This window comes from Canis lupus, chromosome 33 (assembly GCF_003254725.2).
Source record: "Canis lupus dingo isolate Sandy chromosome 33, ASM325472v2, whole genome shotgun sequence".
NCBI lineage: Eukaryota > Metazoa > Chordata > Mammalia > Carnivora > Canidae > Canis > Canis lupus.
This window is the reverse complement of record NC_064275.1, coordinates 30885789-30910780: the sequence shown is the minus strand read 5'-3', so window position 1 is coordinate 30910780 and position 24992 is coordinate 30885789. Positions and strand designations below refer to the sequence as shown.

Genomic DNA, 24992 nt, shown 5'->3' with positions numbered 1-24992 from the left:
TTTAAAATATGGCTTAAATGGGTGATGGGGATTAAGGAGGGCACTTGTGATGAGCCCCAGGTGTTGCATTTAAGTCTTGCATCGCAAATTCTACGCCTGAAACTAATATATTACACTGTATGGTAACTGGAATTGAAATTAAAACAAATCAATAAATGTTGGCTTTGAAAATATTACATGCCACTATTCCATAAAACTAAAGATAATGGCAAATTTGTCATCCTATGCTTGGTACCTTATAGTGACTACAAGAAAAAAATGCTCCCTAAAACTAATCTACAGACAGTCTAAAGATACTTAAACAGTAGGTAGAAAAATCATTATGCTGAAAGAGCTGGAATCCTGGATCTTTAAAGGTACAAACATTACAAATAGAGTCTTTTATTCAAAATCAAACTGAATATATGAAATCAAGCTGGATAGAGAACTAATTAGAGAAGGAGGGCAGAGATGCCTGGGTGGCTCAGCGGTTGAGCGTCTGTCTGCCTTTGGCTCAGGTCGTGATCCTGGGAGGAGGTCCCACATCGGGCTCCCTGCGTGGAGCCTGCTTCTCCCTCTGCCTGTGTCTCTGCCTCTCCCTGTCTGTGTCTCTCATGAATAAATAAATAAAATATTTTTTAAAAAAGAGAAAGAAGGAGGGCAGACTTTAAAGTCATATATGGGTAAAGGGAAGGTATCTGCAAGTATTTCCTGAGATTAGATTTTTTAAATAAACTTCACATAAGAAATTTAACATACATTCCAAATTGAAAAGCAGAAAAAAGTTCTAAATAATATTCAATAGATTTCTTTCTCTCCCTTTCACAGTTACTGACCTATAATCTAGAAAATATCTAAAACTTCTGTTATAAGGTTTGGAATTTTTTTTGTGAGAAGACTTTTATATAAAAAGTAATTTATGCTACATTCCTTAGAAGTCTGCTTTTTACTAGTATTTTCATTAAAATGCTCTTTTTAAAGGTATATGAAAATGAAATAATCTGCTGTTCATAATTTTTCCTAATAATGTAGACTAGGAAGTTGTTTTTAATAGTTCTTAAGCTATTTTTAAAATACCTGACATATTGTTTTATCAAAACACAAATTTATATGGAATTTCCACAGCAAGTTAAAAAAAACTTTTAAAGCCAGGTTTGGGGCCTCCATTTTGTCACAGACCAGTTGTGTGACCTTCAAAGAGTCACTATCTCTCTGCACCTTTATTTCTTTACTAAAAATTAGGGTGTTGAAACACAATCCATGACTCTAATCAATAACTGCCATCCCACTACAATTAGATGGCATCTCCTTTAAAAAGCAGCCTCATTTTCAAAGGCCAATATTGTCTCTTCCACTTTACAAATGGAAAGTAACATGTCTATAACTGAGAAATGTAATAGTTATTCCCTACTTGCTTTAGGTACACTTTATTACCTAAGCCAATTAACAGAATTCATGAAACAAATAATAAATAATGAAAGTTCCATGCTTAAATCAGAATTAATTTTTTTCCTATTGCCCTAAATGGCAATGTAATTTTCCACTAACACTTACTGTGCTTCATTTTGAAGTCTGAGATCATTTCTCATTGGAGTAGTCCATGGAAGATCATTTCATTTCTTCTTAACATAATGGTATAGTTTCTATGGATTTATTGTATTTTCACTGTGTTAAACTTTAAGTAGGTTGTTTTGAAATCTGAAGGTTAAAATTCAATTCTAACATTACCTCATGAAACCGTACTGGTTGAGAAATCTTTATTTATTATAAAAATTTGACACACTACTTTTTAGTTTTAATTTCTTATTCTGGCTATGAAAATTTAACCAGGAAAAACTTAAAATATTGTCTTAATTTAAATAGCTTGGAAGACAGAATTTTAATTTTTCATTTTCACTTTGTAACAGTTAAAAACACTAATTCTACCCAGACCACTTTAGTTAATCCTTGTGTATTAATACATTATTTTAGAAGTTCTATATAATTCAAAGAGGTTTACTACCAAATATAATCACTTTCCAGCTTATATTCATACCCAAGTAAAGATAAATTATTTCAAATAAAACACACCCCATACATTTAAATAAATATCTGGCAATATCAAATGCTAGGGAAATGTTCAATAAATCACTGACATTTGAAAATAGCAGTGCATGCTTCTTCCATATAAGCTCATCACCAAGAAATAAAAATCAGTGCACTAGGAATTCCTTATATTAAATATTCAAACATAATAGTTCTCATTTAAATTAACAAAAATACATACTAAATTAAATTTACCAAGAATTTTCATTTATTTTGCTAATATCCATTTTTTTTAAAAAAGAAAACAATCTTCTCTATCATTAAGTGAATTCATGTTCTGTTCAAGTAGCAAATAAAACATACACATTCAACTAATAATGTAAATCAATTCACCAGAACCCAATGTTACTCTCAATTATTACAAATTGGGTTTTTCCCCCCCCCAAAAAAAACAGAGGCATCCTTGAATAAAAGACTAAGGACGGAAGGATGATGCTGAGTCAACACAATCTTTTTTTTATGCTTTAATGTCTGAAATTATTTTACTTTATTATACTAAATTAGAAGAAAAGATAATAAAATATTTTATAATACTTAACATTCACATGATTAATATTTTATAAAAATCAGTTTAACAACAACAACAAAAAGTAACATTTTTGGTAGCCATCAAGTTTAGAAGAAAGGAGTACCAACTGCCACACATACTTCACACACAAGAACAATCACATTTCCTAAAAGTCCTGGTTAAAGTTATTGCAAAGATCAAAAGATCAGGCTCGCCTAGCTTAAAAATTCACAAGCAAACACTAAATTAAAATGTACATAAACATCATACAGAGAAGGAACCCAAAGAAGAAAAAAATTCCTGCTTCCTAGTTTAAACTTTGCTTAAATTTTACAGTTTAGATTTAGTACTAGCATTTTTCACTTGCTTCTTAGGATCCCCTTTCCTAGAAGGGAAACTTATCTTCAGTGAACTGGGTTCAAGAAAGTTATTACAAACTATGAATTTAAAGAATTATGAAAGAGTTCCCAAATCACAGGGAAGGTTGGAAAACGGAACGCGGAAGGATCAAGACTAGTATTTGAAATATATTACCTGTTCCAAGTTTTGAAGGCATTGCTGGCTCTTTTGAACAGATATCCTTCCATAACAATGCCATTTGCAGCATCTACATTATATTCTAACTTAGAATCATCACTGGAGAAATCCTAGACAAGATAAAAAAAAGTTCATATGGTTTTATTAAGTCCCCTAGACAACAAATTTATTGTAGAGAAACAGCTCAAATCACAGAAAAGCTTTGTATTAAGACAATTATATTAACAATATTCATAAGAAAAGGCGAGACTTAAATGCTGAATAATAGAAGAATGCTTCAACATATTAAAATATTTCAATTTGGGGCACTTGAGTGGCTCAGTCGGTTAAGCATCTGCCTTCTGCTCAGGTCATGGTCCTGGGGTCCTGAGATCAAGCCCCATGCTGGGCTCTTGGCTCAGCAGGGAGTCTGCTTCTGCTTCTCCCTCTCCCTCTGGGCCTCCCCCAAACTCATACTCTCTTGCTCGCTTGCTCTCTTTCAAATAAATAAATAAAATCTCTTTTAAAAAGCTAAAATAATGGGACACCTGGGTGGCTCAGCAGTTGAAAGCATGCCTTCGGCCCAGGGCATAATCATGGAGTCCCGGGATCAAGTCCCACATTGAGCTCCCTGCATGAAGCCTGCTTCTTCCTCTGCCTGCATGTCTCTGCCTCTCTCCGTGTCTCTCATGAATAAATAAATAATATTTTTTTTAATTAAAAGATTTCCTGATGAACTTAAAAGTAATTTGTACAAAACTGCAAGACTACTGCTATCCCCAATTTTAAAATTCTAAAAATCAGCCTCAGAACTTTCAAAATTACTTCTGGACCAAAAATCAAAGTTAGAATACTATCCTTTTAGGGAATAGCAAACTCTCGGGCTTGAGAAAGATTTTGGCAGAAGCTAGATGACCATCTGCAAATGATGCTAGGATGTGAAGGTTCTCCCTTAGTAGCCAGGCAGAGTGAGAATCACCTAGGGACCTTCCAAACCTAAGTGTCTACAAAGATGGAATATGGAAACAGACTAATTCAGAAAAACAAAATTTATTAAAAACAAAAACCCTGCTGACATCTCTCAAAATTTAACCATTAAAAAAAAAAAAAAGGACTAACCCAAACTAATCAAATGAAACAGAATCTATAAACAAATTGCTACATTTTCTCCTGCTTTTCTTTGAAAAAAAAAATCAGGAAAATCTTAATTCCTTCATTTAAAATTTATTTGAGGCTGTAATGTATTTAATTATGCAGACAGGATTATGTCAGCAATAGATATAACTGAGTTTGGCAACACTCTAAAGGTTTCATTTGTAATACTGGCAGCTTTTTAATGACCCTGATGCTACTTAAAACATTAAAATATAACACCTCCTTAAAGTACAGTGCATTATAAGTAATTTTCTAGTTTTCAACTATATTTTTTGAGAAAGGTTGTCTTCAATTTAATTACTATTAATATCAATTAATACTGTATAGTACTTAAAGCGTGACAGATTATGATTTTATAACAAAAGCAACTAGTAACACTATATAAAATATATAATATTATAATTTAAATATATTGATGAGCTGACAAATTAGGAAGAAATACTCAAAGACACAAGAGAAGCGAAAATAGGAGGCTTAAAGAGGTAAGCAGATCAAGGAAGCCAGATTTCACCTTAAGGGCATTTGCCTCACCAGAATTGGAAGCTTTGGTGTGAGGCTGAGGGAAAAGAAGGCAAGACCAAGACTGGCCAATAAAGAGAATCGAGCAGAAACTTTCCCTTCTGAAATTGCAAGCAAGACAAGAAGGGCCTTTATCACTTCAATTCAAGATTATGCTAGAGGTCCTAGCTGACAAGATAATAAACAAAAAGTAAGGAAGAATCGGAAAGGAAGAAACTAATATTATTTGCAGATTATATGACTTTGTACAAAGAACATCCAAAACAATCCAGAAATAAATTAGCATTAAAGAGACCTTATTAACAAGGTAACTGGTTTCAAAGTCAATACAGAAAAATCAATTTTAATATGTAATAAAAGTAAACAGTGAGAAAAAATTTTTAAGACATTTACAGTAACATTTGCAATATAAGTATATATGAATAAATTTAACAGAAGATGTACAACTATAAAACTTATAAAGGATATAAAAGAAAACTTAAAGAAATAAATATTTCAAGCTCATAGGTTAGAAGACATTATAAAATAAAGATATCAATTCTTCCCCATATTGATTCACAGATCCAATGCAATCAATCAAAATCCCAAAAGCTATTTTTATGCAATCTGAAAGTCTGCTCCTGAAATTTATATAACAATGCAAAATTTAGGCAATCCACTTCTGAAGCAGAGAAGGTAGGAATCTTAGCTTTGTCAGACATCAAGATTTACTATAAAGCTAAAATAATTAAGGCAGCATAGTATTGGCACAATTAAGACAAAAAGGCCAATGAAAAGAACTGAAAGCCTGAAACAGACTTCATATGTATACAAACGTGATGTAAATCAGAGGATACAACAGAGTAGTAAGGAAAGAACACATTTTTAAATAACTGATTCTGGATCATCTACATACCAGTATAAGAATACAAAGAATCTGGATCTCTACCTCACACCATAACACAAACATCCAATTACAGATGGATTTAAGGTCTAAACATAAAAGGTGAATCTATAAACACTTAGAAGATTACACCAGAGATATTTCTTCATGATCTTAGGATAGGAAGGACTTATTAAACAAGACACAAAAAGTACTAAACATAAAAGACATTAAAAAAAAAACTATGTGAAAATTAAAAACACATAGTATATCCCCCCAAGATACGCTTAATCCAGATGATATGAAGAATCTGAACAGTTAGGCAGCATGATGTAAAAATGGAAGAAAAACTAACAGACATTTCTCAAACCAAATGACCAATAAACACCAATAAGGGGAAGGTGCTTGAGTTCATTAGTAACTAAAGCATAAATTAAAACCACAATGAGATGTTAGTATCTACCCACTAAAATTAGCAAAAATTAAAAACCCTCACAATACCGTGGGGGTGGCCAAGAACACTGAGAACCCACACACAGAGCTGCCTGCCAGGAATGGCAATATAATTTTGAAAAGTAATTTAGCATTATTTACTGATAGTGAACATATATATTCCCTCTGAACCAGGAGTTTTACTCCTAGGTATAAATCCATCAGGAATATGTACACATATCCAAAAGACATGTATATGAATGTGCATAGCCATCACTGTTTCTTTAACTGATCAATTTAAATTCTTGAAAAATGTAAATAATTACATCAGACATATTTTCCCTTAATTTTTATGACTAAATCTTTTTCCCTTTTTTTTTTTTTTTTTTTTTTACCTGTAATGCAGCCTTGTGTCAGCATTTAAGGGCAGAAAAAAGCAAAAATAGCATTACTTTCTTTAAAGTACAGCGGTACCTATTACTTAAAATCAAGTAAACTAATTTTAGATTTAATAATCTACTGTTGGATTCTCAGTACAACACCGAGCTGTGTATACAACAGGGACAAATATTAAAAGATACACAATATTCATTAAATAATTCAGTTTAAGCAAAAAATCACAAGTTCCTACAAATATCATGATCTCTCATTTTAATTACAAATGATTGGTCCCAATTTTTAATAATCTCTCCATGGTAATGTCATTAACACAAATTACTCAACCAAAAGTTACTCTAACTTTAAATAAAACAAAACAGAAGTTAGTCTTACCTAACTATAACTGGAAGTAACTAAGTTAAAGATGGTCTGGTAGAAAATTTTCCCCTTTATGTTTCTCTTTTAATATTAATAACCCATCGTCAATATAATTTTCCTTACCTGTACTACTAACTTCACTTTAATTTTTTTCCACTGACATCTTTTAAGTCAGATCTTGTTCACTGGTCATTTATATTCTAAGTAAATCATAATAAAAGTTGATCTGACTAGTCAATACCACAGGAACAGATTTTTAAAGCAATGCTAGAAGGCATCTTTTTTTTTTTTAAAGGAACACACAAATAGGGTACCCCACCACCACAAATTATACAGTCAAGTTTTCCACATTTGGGGAAATTCCAAGGGTCAGCACATTTGGAGTCAGTGGATAAGCCTCACCCTGGGAAACCACTTTTGGGTTCATGCTCTCTCCCCTGCTGGGTAAGTACAGAAGGCACCTTGTCACATACTCGTATTAGATTCAATCTCCAAGTCTCTCCTTTTATTTTCAGATTACCACACAAAAATATTACTGACTATATAAGATGAAATATTATTACGTTGAGTTCCAAGTTACTTATAATCAAACCCCTCCACACACAAAAACAAAAATATCATATTTAATTTTCATTTTCAAAAATATATTTTTCAAATATCAATTTAGCTATGCTTAGGCAAATTCACAAGAAATGCATGTGAAATTCCAACAACACATGAGAGAGGGCAAGAGCTGCCTCAGAGTAATCTAGCTGTTAGGTCCACAATACCAAACACACACACTGATGCAAAGAGATGTTCTTCACCGCCCCCTCTGCCCACCCTCCACCCCATCCCTTCTCACCCACACACTTTACAGAAGTTGGTGATATCCTAACTGAATCTGTTAATAGCAGTTTAAATTTTAAGAGGCATTTTTTAATTAGTTAAGATAAGATTGTGGGCCTGGGTGGCTCAGTTGGTTAAGTATCTGCCTTCAGCTCAGGTCACGATCTCGGGGTCCTGGGATGGAGCCCTGCTCAGCGGGGAGTCTGCTTCTCTCTGTTCCTCCTCCTGCTTGCGATGTCTCTCAAGTAAGTAAGTAAGTAAGTAAATAAGTAAATAAATAATCTTTTAAAAAAAAGATCCTATGGGATTGATGTTTTTGCAAAGTGGTTCAAGAACATGGCTTTCAAATATTGCCTGACCATCCAAAAAATTTTTACTTTTCACAAAAAAAGGGAAGATTTTATCTACCCAATTTAATTATTACAGCAACTTAAAGGATTTGTTCCAACACAATGGTATCTTGCTGAAACCAGTAATTGAGCAATCGCATAAAATAGGAATTACTCTCCTTTAATTTTTCTCAAGTACCTTTTGTTGAATGGTGGAATGTTTTTGCTCCATCTCTCTTTTCTCCTTTGCTGCATCCACAACCAGTCGATCCAACTATAAAGGGAGAAAATTAGACTGAGTTAAAAATTAAAGAAAAAAAGGTATGATTATTTTTTTAAAACACTCTCAATAAGTCAGCCAATTTAAGTCTACTAAGACCAGGGTATAAAATAGCTATTGTTCAAAAAGAAAAAAAAAAAAAAAGCTATTGTTTAAAGTTCTTTTTTAAAAAGCTCAAAAAATTTAAGAAATCATAAAATCTCATTTCTTTCTTGTTCTTTCCATCAGAAAAGATGATTTTTTTGTATTACGACAAATGTCCTGGCTTCTTGAACTACTGTTCGCTAGAATAAAAAATAATTGGGTTATAAATTATGTGAGTCTACTCTTCTAGACTGTGATGTATGTCATTTCATCTTTGAATCCCCATACCTCTGATTGTGGGAAAAATGAAAAAATAAAAATGCAAATATCAATAGGAATAAGAACAATAAAGTATTAAATATCCAAATGTTTTCATTGATATCTTTTAAAAACAAAATATTAGGGCAGCCCGGGTGGCTCAGCGGTTTAGCGCCGCTTTCAGCCCAGGACGTGATCCTGGAGACCGGGGATGGAGTCCCACATTGGGCTCCCTGCATGGAGCCTGCTTCTCCCTCTGCCTGTGTCTCTGCTTCTCCCTCTCTCCTGTGTATTCTCATGAATAAATAAATAAAATCTTTAAAATAATAATAATAATTTTAAAAAGCCTTTGTAAAAAAAAAAAAAACATTTTGTCCTTCATTCACTGTATTACAAATGATGGGGTTTTTTTTTTCCCCTAGCAGAGAATAACTTTGGCCACAGAATCTTTTTTTTAATTAAAAAAAAAGTTTTTAATTATTTAAATCTGCTGGTTAACACACAATATTAGTTTCAGGTGTACAACTGGCCACAGAATCTTAATTATCGCTGAATATTAATAACCAAAAGAAAACACATTGAAACAGAATTATCACTATTATAAATATCTGATTTAGATGGCAACTATACTATACTTGAGGATCTAATGCATATATGCCTTAGTGACACATAACATTGATTTAATGGCTAATGCTGGTATATGCTGCACTAGGAAAACATGCTCAATATTTTCTTATATTGGGGGCACCTGGATGGCTCAGTCAGTTAAGCATCTGCCTTTGGGTAGGGTTGTGATCCCAGGGTCTTGGGATCGAGCCCCACATCTGGCTCCTTGCTCTATGGGGAATCAGCTTCTTCCTCTCTCTCTGCTCCAACCCCCTGCTCATGTATTCACTCCCTTTTTCTCTCTGTGGAATAAATCTTTTAAAAATATTTTTTTCTTATACTGAATGAGTGAAACAACCATTATGCCATGGTTTTATAGCCTTTAATTTAATTGAATGGCATATAAATATTATTTATTCATTCTGATTGAAGAGAGGTACAAGGCAGACCCTAAGATTCAACTAATATTTATAAACCTGTGTGCATGTACCTGCTATGCTAGTACTGCAATGCAAGTGATGGTTTTCTGCCTATCAGATTGGTAGTAAATGCCTCTGCTACATCCCACCTCATTGCTATAACAACAGAAAGGGGGAAAATTCACCTTTCTCTGTTGGAGCAGAAGTATAAAGAAAAAAACTATCTCAACGTGATAAAGGGTTAGGGAAGGTACAAGTTGAAGAGATGTGAAAACTGACAGTCTTGTTTCCTACATGCTGGGACTAGATCAGCAAGAGGGAGTCTGGAGCACAACATGTCTAATAGAACATACTTCTATTAGTATTGGACAGTAGGAGTTTCACAGGTACTTATAACCAGCCAGGTGTCCCCAGTCCTCTGTGTTTGGAATCCTTTCTACTCCTACCACATCAGACATAATCACTTATCTTTCTGCTTTTGAACTTCTCCCATTTCCATCTGCTTGTATATTTGTATAAATCCTACTATCTTAAATAAAGCCTTCCTCCAACTCGTATTTCTCTCTAGCCACCACCTTCTACCTCTCTTTCCTTCACAATACAACTTCTGAAAAAATCTTCCTTGTTCTTCACTTGTCTATTTCTTATTCATCTACTCACTGTAGTTTAGCTTCTCCCACTCAGACCCTCAACTCTCACAAAGGTAACAAATAATCTTGCTGCTAAACCCAATAAGTAGTTCTCAGTCTTAGGTTTACTGGACCTTCTTTCCAATATTTGTACTGATAACCACCCTCTCCTTTTTGAGAAACTCCTTCCTTGGTCTGTGCCACCACCATCTCCCAGTTTTCTACCTCCTCTCTCATCTATGTTCTCATAGAGCTCCTCATATCTAGTCATCTCTCAAAAATATGTCATGCTTAGGGCCCTGTCTGAAATAGATTCTTTTACTCTACACTAGTGGCCCTTGACCTTAATTTAACAAAATCAAAATCTTTAAGCATAGTGTTCTAGCACTCACATTTTTCAAAAATAGCTTTCAAAATACAAAAAATGATTTGGGGATACCTATTAACTCTCCTTGAGTCAATTCACCCATTCTTGTCGTTACAATTAGCAATAATATGCTACTGACTCCTTTAACCTAGTTTTTTGTTTGTTTGAGCTGCAGATATACCCACTTAGATGTCCTATCATAAAAATTTAACACATTTAAACCTCAACTCATCATGTCCCTCTACCTTCAAAAATTGGCTGTATCTTAAATATCCCTTGAGTCTATTTGCTTCTATCCCTACTGCCATGTTCCTAGTTCCAGATGTAGTTCTCTCATAACTGAATTATTTTTTAAATTTTTTAAAAATTTTTAAAAAATTTTTATTTATTTATGATAGTCACACAGAGAGAGAGAAAGAGAGAGAGAGAGAGAGGCAGAGACACAGGCAGAGGGAGAAGCAGGCTCCATGCACCGGGAGCCCGACGTGGGATTCAATCCTGGGTCTCCAGGATCGCGCCCTGGGCCAAAGGCAGGCGCCAAACCACTGCGCCACCCAGGGATCCCCTCATAACTGAATTATTGAAAGAATATCCAAACTGGCCACCTCCAACCAGGCTATATTTTCCACTACACCAGAGCTTAGATGCTTGTCAAGGATCTGAAAGATTATGTGGGAACTGAGAGAGGGGAAACTGCAAAACTGAAATTAATAAATGTCTAAAGTATAAAGTGGACTACTCAACTGCAATCCAACTCTTTTGTTTTAAATTATATTTAATGTAAGATGAGGGTGCAACATAATGCTTCACAGAATGTGGGGGATCCCTAGAGCCGAGGAAGTTCTTGTCTTCCTCCCAAGTCTGGGCTACAGGTCCTAGATGTATGTCCCTATATACCTCTTTGATCCTCTGTTACGTGGTAGAGACAGCCAGATATCCTCCAATATCCAATCTCTTTCTTTCTTTCTTAACAAAACAACACCCAAATTCTTGTAGGTCACATGATTATCTGGCATGAAGTTTGTATCTCTCAGCTTTTCTTGTAGCCATTGTGCCATTAGGATGCACAAAAGTAACTCTAAAATTTCCAGGAGATATCAATAAAGAGAGAGAATGCATCTTTCTCCTTTCCCCTTTCCTGTTAGCTAGAATGTAGGTATGGTGACTAGAACTTGATCACCCACTTTGAACCTTGAGGTAGAATAAAAAATATATAATAAGCCTGCATCCCTACAAAGCAAGTGACAACCATACCAGGCTTTACATATGGAAATAAAATTCCATCTTGTTGAAGCCACCACTATTTTAAAGTTTCTATTTATCACATGCAAATGAGCTTAGTCTCAACTTATATACTCAGAAAGGACATTTAGCACAGGGAGTAATAGTTTGGTAACTTGCTCATTTCCTCCAATAGATTAAGTTCTACAAGTCAGGGAACAGAGCCCCACATCAGGTGGAGGAGGGGGATGAGTGAACAAAATGGGTGAAGGGGGTCACAAGGTACAAACTTCCATCTATAAAATAAATAAGTCCTGGGAATGTAATGTACAGCATGGTGACTATAGTTAATGCTTCTTATACTGTATACTTCAAAGTTACTAAACAGTAGATCTTATAAGTTCTGAAGACAAGGAAAAAAATGTTTAACTCTGTGGACTAAAAGATGTTAACTACACTTCTGAGGTGGTCATTTGACTATACACTCACACACACACACACACACACACGTGTGTGTGTGTATTAATATACACACATAGGGCAATCCCGATGGCGCAGCAGTTTAGCGCCACCTTCAGCCTGAGGTGTGATCCTGGAGACCCGGGATTGAGTCCCACGTCGGGCTCCCTGCATGGAGCCTGCTTCTCCCTCTGCCTGTGTCTCTGCCTCTCTCTCTCTCTCTCTCTCATTCTGAATAAATAATCTTTAAAAAATAATAATAATATTATACACACATATATCTCAAAGTATTTTATATACCTAAACTAATGCAATACTGTATGTCAATCATATCTCAATGAAAAAAATACAGATAGCACTGTATAACACAGAACCCAGCAATACAGTACGATATTACCTGTGCACCAAGATCCTTCATGTAGGGCCCCAGTTCACTGAATAGATCATATCCTTGATGGAAGAAGGCCAAATGGGCATACATAAAAGATAACATCTAATAAGAGAAAAAAAAGTTTAGCATTTTAAAATCAATTATTAGATATTCTGAAATTTTATAAAAATCTTATCAGTTTAAAAATTCCATCAGAGTCCAAAATGTCAAGACTACTTAAAATTAAAAATGAGTCACTTTTCTTAAGAGTATTTCAGAAGTATTTGTGAAGTGAGAATAAGTTATATTTAAAAGAAATCTCCAAGTGGTTTATCATTTTTAAGATGCCCCAAGTTTTAGTTGTTTAGATTATATCCAGACGATCAAAATTCATATGGTAATAACCAAAAGAATCAAGTTCTTAATACTTTCACCATTTTCCCAGGTACAATATAAAATATCTATATGCCTTTCAACCAAACTCACTGGCAAAACTTTAAGTTGCAAATAAAATATTAGAAGATTAGAAGGGGAACTATGAAGCTCTCAAAATAAAGCAATCATACTTTATATACCTATTAGGATCACCAAACACAACCCAAAGTAGAAAAATGTTCATTTTCTTTATCAAGATACTGAAATGAGTCAACAGACTTTGCCAATATGGAGGTTTCTGTATATTCATTCCCAATATCCAAAAATGTTGCTAATAGGTTAAGATTTTTTCCAGGTTTCCCTACATTTTACCTATTTGTGAGAGAAAAATCACCCTTATTTTTATTTGTCGTTTTTAAATGGTTACAAATTTAATTCAATCACAATAGTGAAAGAATCTTCCAAACATCCATGTTTATTTTTAGCAAGATGAGGCATCTGTTTTAGCATATTCAATCAATCTGTGAACTATATCCAGCTCTATCATCTGTTTTTGGATGACTATGAGCTAACAGTGGTTTTTAGACATTTAAATGGCTGAAAGACAATGAAAAGAAGACATGGAATTCATGACATGTGACAATTGTATGAAATTCAAATTTCCATGTCCATAAGAAAAATCCTTATTAAAACACAGTCATGCTATTCATTTACCTGTCTTCTACGACTGCTTTCTCATTACAACATCCCAGTTAAGTAATTACAACACGGACACCACCATCTGCAAACCTAACATATTTACTTCCTGGACCTTCACAAAAAAAGCTGCCTACCCCCAGTAGATTCATGTGATAGAATTCTACATGGCCAGCAGAGTCAGCATTAAATAAAGGACATTTAATGACACATGGTGATTTGTACAAAAGAAGTTAAAAACATATGCAGCAATGATTTCCATTTGGTTTAAAGAAATTAAATGCAATTTTAAAGCACACATATACATATTTACATACATACATGCACACAGAAAGAGATGAAAAAGGATGAGAATATATGCCAAGATATTAACAGTGGTTCTCCCCTGGTAGTAAGATTCATAAGTATTTTAATTTTTTTTCTTCGTGCATTTTACTTTCCAATATTCTACAATTAACATACATTACTCTCAATCTGGAAAAGGAAGTGCAGGTAAAGAGCGTTACCTGATAAGTAATAACATACATATAGAATTTAGGGAAATGCTAGGTGGGGACAAAAACCAAAAGCAATTTAGGTACACCCTCCCAGGGAAAAAAACAAAACACTTCAGTGAACAAAGAGGAAAAATTATCTCTAAGGTTCTCAAAATATGAAAGAGTGCAGTGTCATACCACTACCATCCCCTGTCCACTTGTTGGCTTTTAAAAAAAAAAAAAAGGTCAAATAAAAAAATGGGCATATAGGATCAGGGAAAAACATTATTCTCACATTTTATACCATTTATTTTCAAATGGCATTCTAAAGAACAAACCAAAAGGTTGATACATCATCAATAACCCTGAGGAAAAATTCTCCCAATGATACAATTTATGTATGCCTTCAATCTCAAATATTTAAATGTCAATATTAAGGCACTCACAGTGTGTTAATAGAGGAGATAAACATAAATAACTCTAACATGAAGTAAACAAAAAAGTGGTTAAGTGACATAAGAAGTATACAAAGATCTGTAAGATTAATTATGAACCTGGAATAAATACATGTACATATAGATACACACATATAGATACACACACATGATGCTGTTTTAAACACTTACATAGGTACACTTAGATCATATTAAAATATTGAAAACGTCATTTCAATAAATATCTTACTGATTTTAGGATTTCTGATCTCCTTTTTGATTGAAGGACATTAATCTGAGGGAAAATACAATTAGTTAATCACTCATGCATTATTTTAAAAACTAATCTACATTGTAACATTGTAAACTTTGCTTACTGATAGTTTGATACTTTTCCAGAAAAGTAAATAAAAACAAAATTCAGGTGTTTCACCCTTTGACCAACGTTTTGCAAAAACAGTTAAACATACCAAGGAAACTCATCTGTTTTCAGATCAAAGAAAAACTGGCCATGTATAAGTCATAAATACTGTAGTGATAAAACTATCACTTTGATAAAAATTTGAATTTCTTAGAATTTCTTCTTTCCCCATTCTCCTTACCTAATTGCTCATCTAGACCCTTCAAAATATATCCTTACTGCAAATTCTCAATACTTTTCTCAATACTTTTACCACGACCAACCACCATCTCATCCTTTCTAGATTGTTACAATAGCCTACTAACTAGTCTCTCTATACTCTTGACTTTCTACAATCCATTCTCCACACAGCAAACAGTGATCTTTTCAAAGTATAAATAAGATTATGCTATATCCAACTTAAAACCTTCCAACTTCCTCCTATAGCCCGCATGACCCTTTGTGATGATCACCTCTGTAACCTAGTTTTCTACTACTTTCCTCTTTCTATGTTACAACCACAATCCAAAACTACTCCTACCTCAACACCTGCAAACTAGTTGTTCTGTCTTCATGTCATGATTGTCTGTCCAGATAGACACAAAGCTACCTCTTACTAATCAGGCCCCAGTGAAATACTATCTCCTCAGAAAGGTCTGAGGAGGCCCTATGTACTCTTTAGTACATCAACCCTATTTATTTTCTTTATAGCATTCATAACTACCTTATATTTTCTTATTTACTTATGTCTTTCCACAGCTAAAGTGTGAGCTCCGTAAGATCACGGTCTTACTTTATCCCCAGCTGCATTCCTCAAGTGGTACATAGTGAGGACTCAATATTTGTTAACCAAATTAATAGACATTAAATAATATTTTAATTAGACTGAACTTACTGAAAGACCAGTAAATTATAAAAGTTGCCTTTGTGGCATATCTCTCCCAACTCTAGAAATCCCTAGCAAATATTTTATTTTTGTCTCATAGATCAACTTAATGAAATTAGATGTTTATGCAAAAAAAGTCATTCATTTTTTGCTAATATTGTCCAAAGATTACAGAGTATTTTCCTTTTCGATATGTTCTTCCCATTGAATATTTGGCCTGTTGTTTTATAAGATAATTTAAAGCACTGATCAGAAAACTAAAAACATACCAAGAAAAAGCCAAATAACTATGCCTAAGGAAGCACTAACTTCCTTTGTATGTCTGTTTCAAGGCCTATTCAGTTTTGAGAACTAAAATATTAACTTTCAAATGCTCTAAGTAAAAGTAGAGGCTGCGGATAACCTATTATTCAAACAACAGTTTGAACAGACACAAGAGTTCTCATCAGAAAAATCAAACAAGATAATGGTTCTGGGGGACGTGCAGGTCCTAACGTAAAACTGTTGGATGGACATCAGAGGAAATGGATAATTTATTTTTCAACCACTGGACTAAGGGAAGGGATATAACCTATAGAAAAGACATATAGATAAATAATTGCAATAAATGTGACTGCTTTAATAACAATGTGTGTGATAATGTTATGACAAAACAGAGGAAGCAGAAGCAAGAATGATTCACTTTGCCCAGATAAACTTGTGTAACTGACCACAGAACAGAACAAATTGGTAAGAGGGCAGGAAACAATACAGACTGGTGTTAGTGCTGCAGCAGGGGTAAGAAAGAGCAGACTTAAGAGTACACAGAACTTTTTTTTTTTTAGGAGGGCGGGAGAGTGCACCAGCAGGCAGTGGGGGTGTGGATCACAGAGGGAGAGAGAATCCCAAGCAAACACCATACCCAGGGCAGAGCCTGACTCAGGGCTCCACCTCATGACCCTGTGATCATGACCCGAGCTGAAATCAAGAGTCAGATGCTCAACCAACTGAGCCACTCAGGTGCCCCAGTACACAGAACTTTTTAAGGCAGTTCTGATACAGCAGCTGAGAATGAGATTATCTGATGCAATTCTCTTTGTGGATTTCTAGGATTCAGTGAGAGGTGTCGCCATTCAGTTAGGGAAAGGCAGAAAGAAGCCATTTGGAACAAGACAATTTTCAGTTGTGGATACAAAAAGAGAGATGTCTGAGAAAAATAGATTCTCTCATCTATACATGACAGTAATTCAAGCTAAGGACATGAGACTGTCAGGGAATTCAAAAGATCAGAAAAAGAATAAGACCAAAGAGGAAACACTGAAAAAGCAGTTGGAAAGTTGGACAAAGGAGAGAAGCCCAACATGGAAACTGAAAAGAAACAAAAGTTAATGAAAGATAAGAAAATAGAAGCTTAATACAAGTTAATGCAACCTAAAACTGGTTTGAGATAAATCAAGACAAAAGTGTATTTCAAGAAAGAGAGAGTGGTCTACCTCTGAAAAGTGAAACACAATAGTAAAATGGGTTAAAAATTAAATTGTATCTAATGAGTAAGACCTTAGCATGAGCTATTTCAGTGGAATGGGATAGGAAGACAGTACTCACACCACTGTAGGAAGTGGAGTGAATGGGAGATAGCTAGGAAACACAGACCATTCCATTCTACAAGACTCTCATTAATAAATGGAATGTCCTTCATTTTTTAAAATTTAACTTCCCACTTACTGAATAGAAACTTAAAAAATAAAAAATCACTTTCTACCGTTTTGCAAAGTTACCCAAGTAGTTTTTAATCACTAATTTGTATATGGTTATTTATGTATTTTTTTAAAGAAATGATCTGTAATTGCTATTAAGTCAACAATCTCTGGGGAGTTTACTGCCGCTTTGTAAAAGGAGACTTAGACAAACTTCCCCTAAACTTTAAAGTTTTTCAAATCCTGATATAGGAACACATCAAGTATACGTGAAATAACTTATGTGTTCCTTCACTTTTCATGTCTCTTGAATCCCTTTGGAGACCTATCATATTCAAACTGATTTCAATTATACAGAAGACCAGAAGATCTGCAGGCAACTCAACAGATACTGATCTCTAGTTTTAAAAAACAGCATGTAGGGGCAGTCCCGGTGGCTCAGCGGTTTAGTGCCTGCCTTTGGCCCAGGGCCTGATCCTGGAGACCGGGGATCGAGTCCCATGTCGGGCTCCCTGCATGGAGCCTGCTTCTCCCTCTGCCTGTGTCTCTGCCTCTCTCTCTCTGTGTCTCTCATGCATAAATAAATAAAATCTTTAAAAAAAAAAAAAAACCAGCATGTAAAGCAAATATGAGAACACTATTTCTAGAAATTTTTTCATTTGGCAATATGATATACCTTGGTACCTCTAAAAATCTACTCTAAAGAAATAATCAGAAATGTGGCAAAAGATTTATAAAGAAAGATGTCATTATCATTTACAATTATTGTAAAGTATTTTCACTATTGCCAGTAGAAACTGGCAACACTATGTCTGATAATCAGTATTAATTAAATTAACACAGCCACTCCACAGAATGAAATACAGCAATTAAAAATGCTTTTTACAACATTTAAAAATGGGAGAAAGTATCATGTGAAATGAAAAGGGGAAGAAATCAGAACCAAAGGTAGACACATGTATACACATATATATGTACATACACAGATACACAGACAAGTGAAAAACCTTCATAAAAGATGATGGCCTAATTTTAAACTCAAAGAAACAGCATTAGTCTTTTCAGTAAAATAATTCAAAAGTAATGACATGTTTAGTTAAGTATTTTTGGAAAACATATAATAAATATACCTGAAGTACGTAGTCGAGGGCTATATGTCGAAAACATTTTCTTGTTGCTGTCAGAATGTTCGTGGCCTCTTCAACTTCGTGCTGTTTGTTTCTTTGTACTTGAGCATTTTTTACTAATGCATTTTCCTTTTCCTCACTGACTTTTTCAAATTGCTTCTTGGCATCTTTGAATTTTCTAAGATCTCTAAAAAATGAAAATAATAAAACTTCCATAAATCTTACTATGGCTGAGCTACAAACCATACTTTAAGAAATATCATTTTTTGTTGTTGTTGAGGGAAATTATTGGGCTTAAGGGCATGAATATATTCTTAAAACACACATATAATCTTTGGTCAAAGAACTGTAAACACATAAAGGGTAATGGTTTCCATTTCAGTATTCTGAAAATCTGAAATCCTTAATTCATTAGTCATCTTAGTTAAGTACCTTAATAATAATAATAATAAAGTAGACCTGATAAAGACTTTAAACCCTTTGTAAGAAGCCATAAATTTTCATGTATACACTCTAGAAGGAGATTCTGAATGTTAGTCTATTATTTGGAAAGAATCTCTGACACATCACTAACGGGACAACAAATTCTAACCTACTAAACAGCAGTGTGTTATGTTCATGAGATGTGCCTTTTTTTATAGCTTATAACATCTGTAATTTATCATGAATACTGCATCATAAGCAACTTTATCTGTAGTTTTATATATTCCTCAGTCAGGAATTAAAAGAGAAAAACTGAATTATCAATGTGGGAAAGGAAAATGTTCCTCTCTGGAAAGTTCAGATGTTTTTATTTCTAGTTTAATTTTATTTCACGTATAAGATGGGATGAATGTGACACAAAAGGCTCACATGTTGCAAAAAGCATGCACTTTCATGATTCATTCTCAAACATTCTATTATCTTCTCTTCAAAGAAAATATCATATTGAGACAATGGAAAACTTAGCGTCCACTATAATAAGAAATAGTATTTTCAACCACTTTTGGAGTCTGCTTTGATTTTGAAAGGTAATTAATTTATTTTATTTTTTAATCTATAACAATCGTAGTTATGTATCCTAATACAAATTTCATAGTATAAATGATTCCCTGAAAGGCACAAAATCTGATTCCCTTACATAGTAATTCAGGAAGAAATGCAATATACACTTCACAAACCAAAATTTCAAACAAAAACTCCAATATTTTCAATAAATCATAACCCATAAAATTCCTCTCAAAAGATACCAACTCCCAGATGTGATCATTAACTGGTTGCTTTTCTCTTCACTGCAATTGACTTACTCTTTAACAAAGTTCTGAAGCTGTGCTTTAATTGATCTCTGAGTTTGATCAAATAGGATCTAAAAGATAAAATGTAACATAAAACAATCAGAGAAGTAAACAAAAAATAATTTTCATGTAGGTTGATAAATAACACATCCTTCCACCAGTACCCCAATTCTAATAACACTTCTATTTCTTATTGAAAACTACATAAAAAATAAGCATTTCAAAAAAGAAACTGAAACTGATGTTCAAGCCAATTCCATCTGGCTAAAAAATAATTTTATTTCTAATTACAGGGAAAATCAAACCTGCATTACCATTTAAATAGAATGTTCAAACAACAGAGCAATTATTTTCTCGATTTTAATTCAAGCCTTGAAAAATAACCTGAAAGAGTAATACAAATTCTACTTCATTTACTACAGAAATTTCTTTACTTTAACATATCAAAACACATCAAGTAAAAACTACTCCAGAACCGCCTTATATCTTAGTTAGAGGTTACTCATTTGGGAAGACCTAGGGATTTAAATATTTTACATTCTTAATTCAAGTAAACGTGATATAGTCCTTTAGTTTCCATGACTGCTAAGACTGGAAAACAAGAATACAATTTTATTCTTCGTGACAATATTTTGCCCCAGTTAAATAATTCCACATATTAAACTCTAGGAGCTCCATGTGTAGGAAATTTCACTGGGCTTGTCATGGAAATTCTGACTATTTTCATAATTTACAGATACTCTTCAGAGTTTGAAACAGATGTCAGATGAACAGACAAAAATCAATATTCAAAACAAAAAGAAACTCCTATGTCCTCATTAAAAACAGTACCAATATCGTTGTCTCTGAAATCTTGCTACTAGCAAAGTGTCATGTTCTTGCCTAGATACCAACACCACACACACACACACACACACACACACACCACCTGAATTGAGTATTACAGGATTCAAAAATCTGACAATTTACTTCCAGAGAGAAAAAAAAATGGTTTTTTGTAATATGTTAAACCCAAAGTTTTAAATCTAAATTAGCAGAAGGAAATAATAAAGAAGAGTGGGGGCAGCCTGAGTGGCTCAGCAGTTTAGCTTTTAGCACCGCCTTCAGCCCAGGGCCTGACCCTGGAGACCCAGGATCGAGTCCCACGTCGGGCTCCCTGTATGGAGCCTGCTTCTCCCTCTGCCTGTCTCTCTGCCTCTCTCTCTCTCTCTCTCTCTCTCTCTCTCTCTCTCTGTCTCTCACGAATAAATAAATAAAATCTTTAAAAAAAAAAGAAGAAGAAAAGAAAGAAGACTGGAAGTCAGCTAAACAGAAAACAAAATCAGTAACCAAAACTCAACAAAACCATAAGCTAGTTCTTTCAAAAGATCTTTAAAGTTGATAAACCTACCGTCAAAGCGACCAAGGAAAACTTTTAAAACACAAACTTCAAGCTCAGTCAGTTAAGTGTCTAACTCTTGATTTTGGCTCAGGTCATGATCTCAGGGTTGTGAGATCCCTGGCTCCATGCTGGGTATGGAGCCTCTAGAGATTCTCTCCCTCCTCCTCCATCTGTCCCTCCCCAAAACACTAAAACAACAACAACAACAAAAACACTTCAAATATCAAGAAGTAGAGAGATAACAACACCACATAGTCTACAAATATTAAAAAGGATAATCAAAGGAATTGAAGAATAATTTTAATGCCTATAAATTCAACCGAGATGGGTTAATTCTTTGAAAAACAAACACTACCAAAGCTCACTCAATAAGAAATCAATAACCTAAACAGAATTAAAGAAATAGAATCTATAGTTAAAAACCTCCCATATCTGGGATGCCTGGGTGGCAGGGACGCCTAGGTGGCTCAGCAACTGGGTGTCTGCCTTTGGCTCAGGGCATGACCCCAGGATCCTGGGATCGAATCCCACATCTGGCTCCTTGCATGGAGCCTGCTCCTCCCTCTGCCTATGTCTCTGTCTCTCTCTCTCTTTGTGTCTCTCATGAATAAAGAAAGTCTTAAAAAAAAAAAAAACTCCCATATCCTATAAAATTAAAGCTACACTTACATAAAACCTAGCAAACCCACTGTAGGTACTTGCCCCAGAAGAAAAACTTAGGTTTACACCAAAATCAGTATGCAAATATTTATAGCACTTCCGTTCCTAATTGCCAAAAACTGGAAAGAATCCAAATGTCCTTGAAGAAATAGACTATGGTACATCCATCATGGAATACTGCTCAGCAATAAAAAGGAACAACCGTTTTATTAATTATTATTATTAATATTATTATTATTAATACATACAACAACATAGATGAATCTCAATGGATTTAACTAACTAAAACAAGTCATCTTCAAAAGGCTACAATACAAGCCATATGATTCCATCTATATCACACTTGGGAAAAGATAAAACTATACAGATGAAGAATGAATCAGTAATTTCTAGTGGTCAAGGAGTGTAGAAGAGTACTAACAAAGGAGTAACATAAGGGTATTTTTAGGGTTGCTGAAACTGTCATGCATATAGATAGTGATATAGAGATCCAATCGTATGAGTCTGTCAAAATTCATAAAGCTAATTTATAGTATTTATCATAGAATTAGGATTAAAAATCCTAAAATTTGTATGGAACCACAAAAGACCTCAAAGACCCAAAGTAATCTTGCAAAAGAAGAACAAAATTGGAGGCATCACAATCCCTAGATTTCAAACTACACTACAAAATATCAACACAGTATGGTACTAGCACAAAAACAAACACAGATATCAGTGGAACAGAACAAAGAGCCCAGAAATAAACTCCTACTCAACTAATCTACAACAAAGGAAGCAGAATGTACAGCAAGGACAACAGTCTCTTCAACACATCCTGTTGGGAAAACGGACAGCCATGTGCAAAAGAAGGAAACTGGACCACTTTCTTACACCACACACAAAAATAAACTCAAAGTAGATTAAAAACCTAAATGAGACACCCGAAACCATAAATATCCAAAAAATACATAGACAGTAAATTCTTGGATATTGGCCTTAGTAATATTTTTCTCAATTTCTCTCTCCAGGAAAGGGAAACAAAAGAAAAATAAACAACGGGACTACATCAAACTAAAAAGCTTTCGAACAGTAAAGGAAACCATCAATTTAAAAAAATGGCAATATACTGAATGGGAAAAGAAATTTGCAAATGATATATCTGATAAGGGGTTAATACTCAAAATACATGAAGAACTCCTACACAAGGGAGCCTGGGTGGCTCAGTCAAGCATCTGCCTTCAACTCAGGTCATGGTCTCTGGGTTCTGGGATCGAGCCCCGTATTGGACTCCCCAGCAATAGGGAGTCTGCTTCTCCTTTTCATTCTCCCTCTGTGATCTCTGCTGCTCTCACTTTCACTCAAATAAATAAATAAAATCTTTAAAAAAAAAAAAAAAAAGAACTCATACACAAAACAATCTGGTTTAAAAACTGGCAGAGAGCCTAGGTAGACATTCTTCCAAAGAATACACACAAATGGCCAACAAACACATGAAAAGAAGCTCAACATCATTCATCATCAGGGAAATACAAATCAAAAGCACAATGAGCTCTCACCTCACACAAGTCAGAATGGCTAGTACCAAGAAGACAAGAAGTGTTGGTGAGGATATGGAGATAAGGGAGCCCTCAATACCCCGCATGAACACAGATGCAAAAATTCTTTATAACAATGATATATAACAACAACAACATATAAAAAGGACAACATATCATAACTAATTGGGATTTATTCTGGAAATGCAAGATTGATTTAACTAAATTCAAAAATTAATGACTATAATTTACCCTGTTAACAAATTCAAACAAAGAAACTATATGACTATCTCAACAGAGACAAAAAAGTATTTGACAAAATCCAACATCCGTTCCTGAAAAAAAAAAAAAATTCTCAGGAATCCAAGAATAGAAGGGAACTTCCTTAAACTAATAAAAGGCACATATGAGAAACCTAACATATTTAGTGGTGAAAAGCTTCTTATCAGCAATGATCAAGAATAAGGCAAGAATGTCATTATTTCTATTCAACATAGTACTAGGAATCCTAGCAGTGCAATCAAGCAAGAAAATTGAAAATACTAAAAAGGAAGAATATAAAACTCTTTATCCACAGATGATATGATTTGCTACATAGATAATACTACGAAATTTACAGAAAACTCTACTGGAACTAGTACAGTCTAGCAGACTGTTGGTATTTAGCAAGGCCTCAGGAAAAAAAGTCAATATACATAAATCAGTGCTATGTCTATATACCAGTAACAACTAATTAGAAACTGAACTTTAAAAAATATCATTTACAATAGCATCAAAAAATAGGAAATGCTTAGGGATACATTTGACAAAAGATACATAAGACTTCTACAGTTAGGACTACAAAACATTACCAAGAGAAATTAAAGAAAACTTAAATGCAGATATACTGTGTTCATGGTTTCAAGACTCAGTATTAATACGATGTCAATTTTCACCATATTGATCTATACATCCAATGCAATACCACTCTAAATCCCAGTAAGATTTTCTCTAAAAAAAAAAAAAAAAAAAAAAAAAAAAAAAAAAAAAGATTTTCTCTAGAAGGTGAAAATCTGATTCTAAAATTTATACCAAAATGTAAAAAACCTTCTAGGTGTTCTATAGCCCAGCCAATTTTGAAAAGAAGGAACAAAGCTGGAATAGTTAACACTACCTGACTTTAGGACTCATACTATGAAAGCTACGGTAATCGAGGCTATTGTAGTATTAGAACAGACAGGCAAAAGATCAGTGAAACAAAACAGAACCCAAAAATGACCCACACGCTTTTTTTAGACAAAAGGTACCAACACTGTGGTGCTGGTGGTATACTGATGAGCATAGCTGCCTTCGAAAGGTGCCAATATGGGAAAGATAATTTTTTGAGCAAATGATGTTAGAACAAACAACAGACAAGCCATATGCTCAAAAAAATAATAAAATTTGACC

The 24992-nt window shown here is 34.1% G+C and overlaps 1 protein-coding gene and 1 non-coding gene across 9 annotated transcripts in view; both read right to left on the bottom strand.

Moving 5' to 3' along the window:
- The window catches only part of ACAP2 (ArfGAP with coiled-coil, ankyrin repeat and PH domains 2), a 131228-nt gene that overhangs the window by 34531 nt on the left and 71705 nt on the right, over positions 1-24992 (bottom strand). For all 8 annotated transcript variants that reach the window (XR_007408047.1, XR_007408048.1, XM_049105559.1 and 5 more), the window contains exons 5-10: positions 20019-20077; positions 18736-18919; positions 14894-14938; positions 12690-12785; positions 8169-8243; positions 3107-3219 (exon numbers count right to left, since the gene is read on the bottom strand). Coding sequence is in view for 6 of the 8 variants with exons in the window: in XM_049105559.1 (XP_048961516.1) it covers positions 3107-3219; positions 8169-8243; positions 12690-12785; positions 14894-14938; positions 18736-18919; positions 20019-20077 (572 nt within the window). In the remaining 2 variants the exon portion in view is untranslated. The remainder of the gene's footprint in view (positions 1-3106; positions 3220-8168; positions 8244-12689; positions 12786-14893; positions 14939-18735; positions 18920-20018; positions 20078-24992) is intronic.
- On the bottom strand, positions 7103-7264 carry LOC112641641 (U1 spliceosomal RNA). The gene has a single exon (XR_003124742.1). It is a non-coding gene; the product is annotated as a U1 spliceosomal RNA (small nuclear RNA).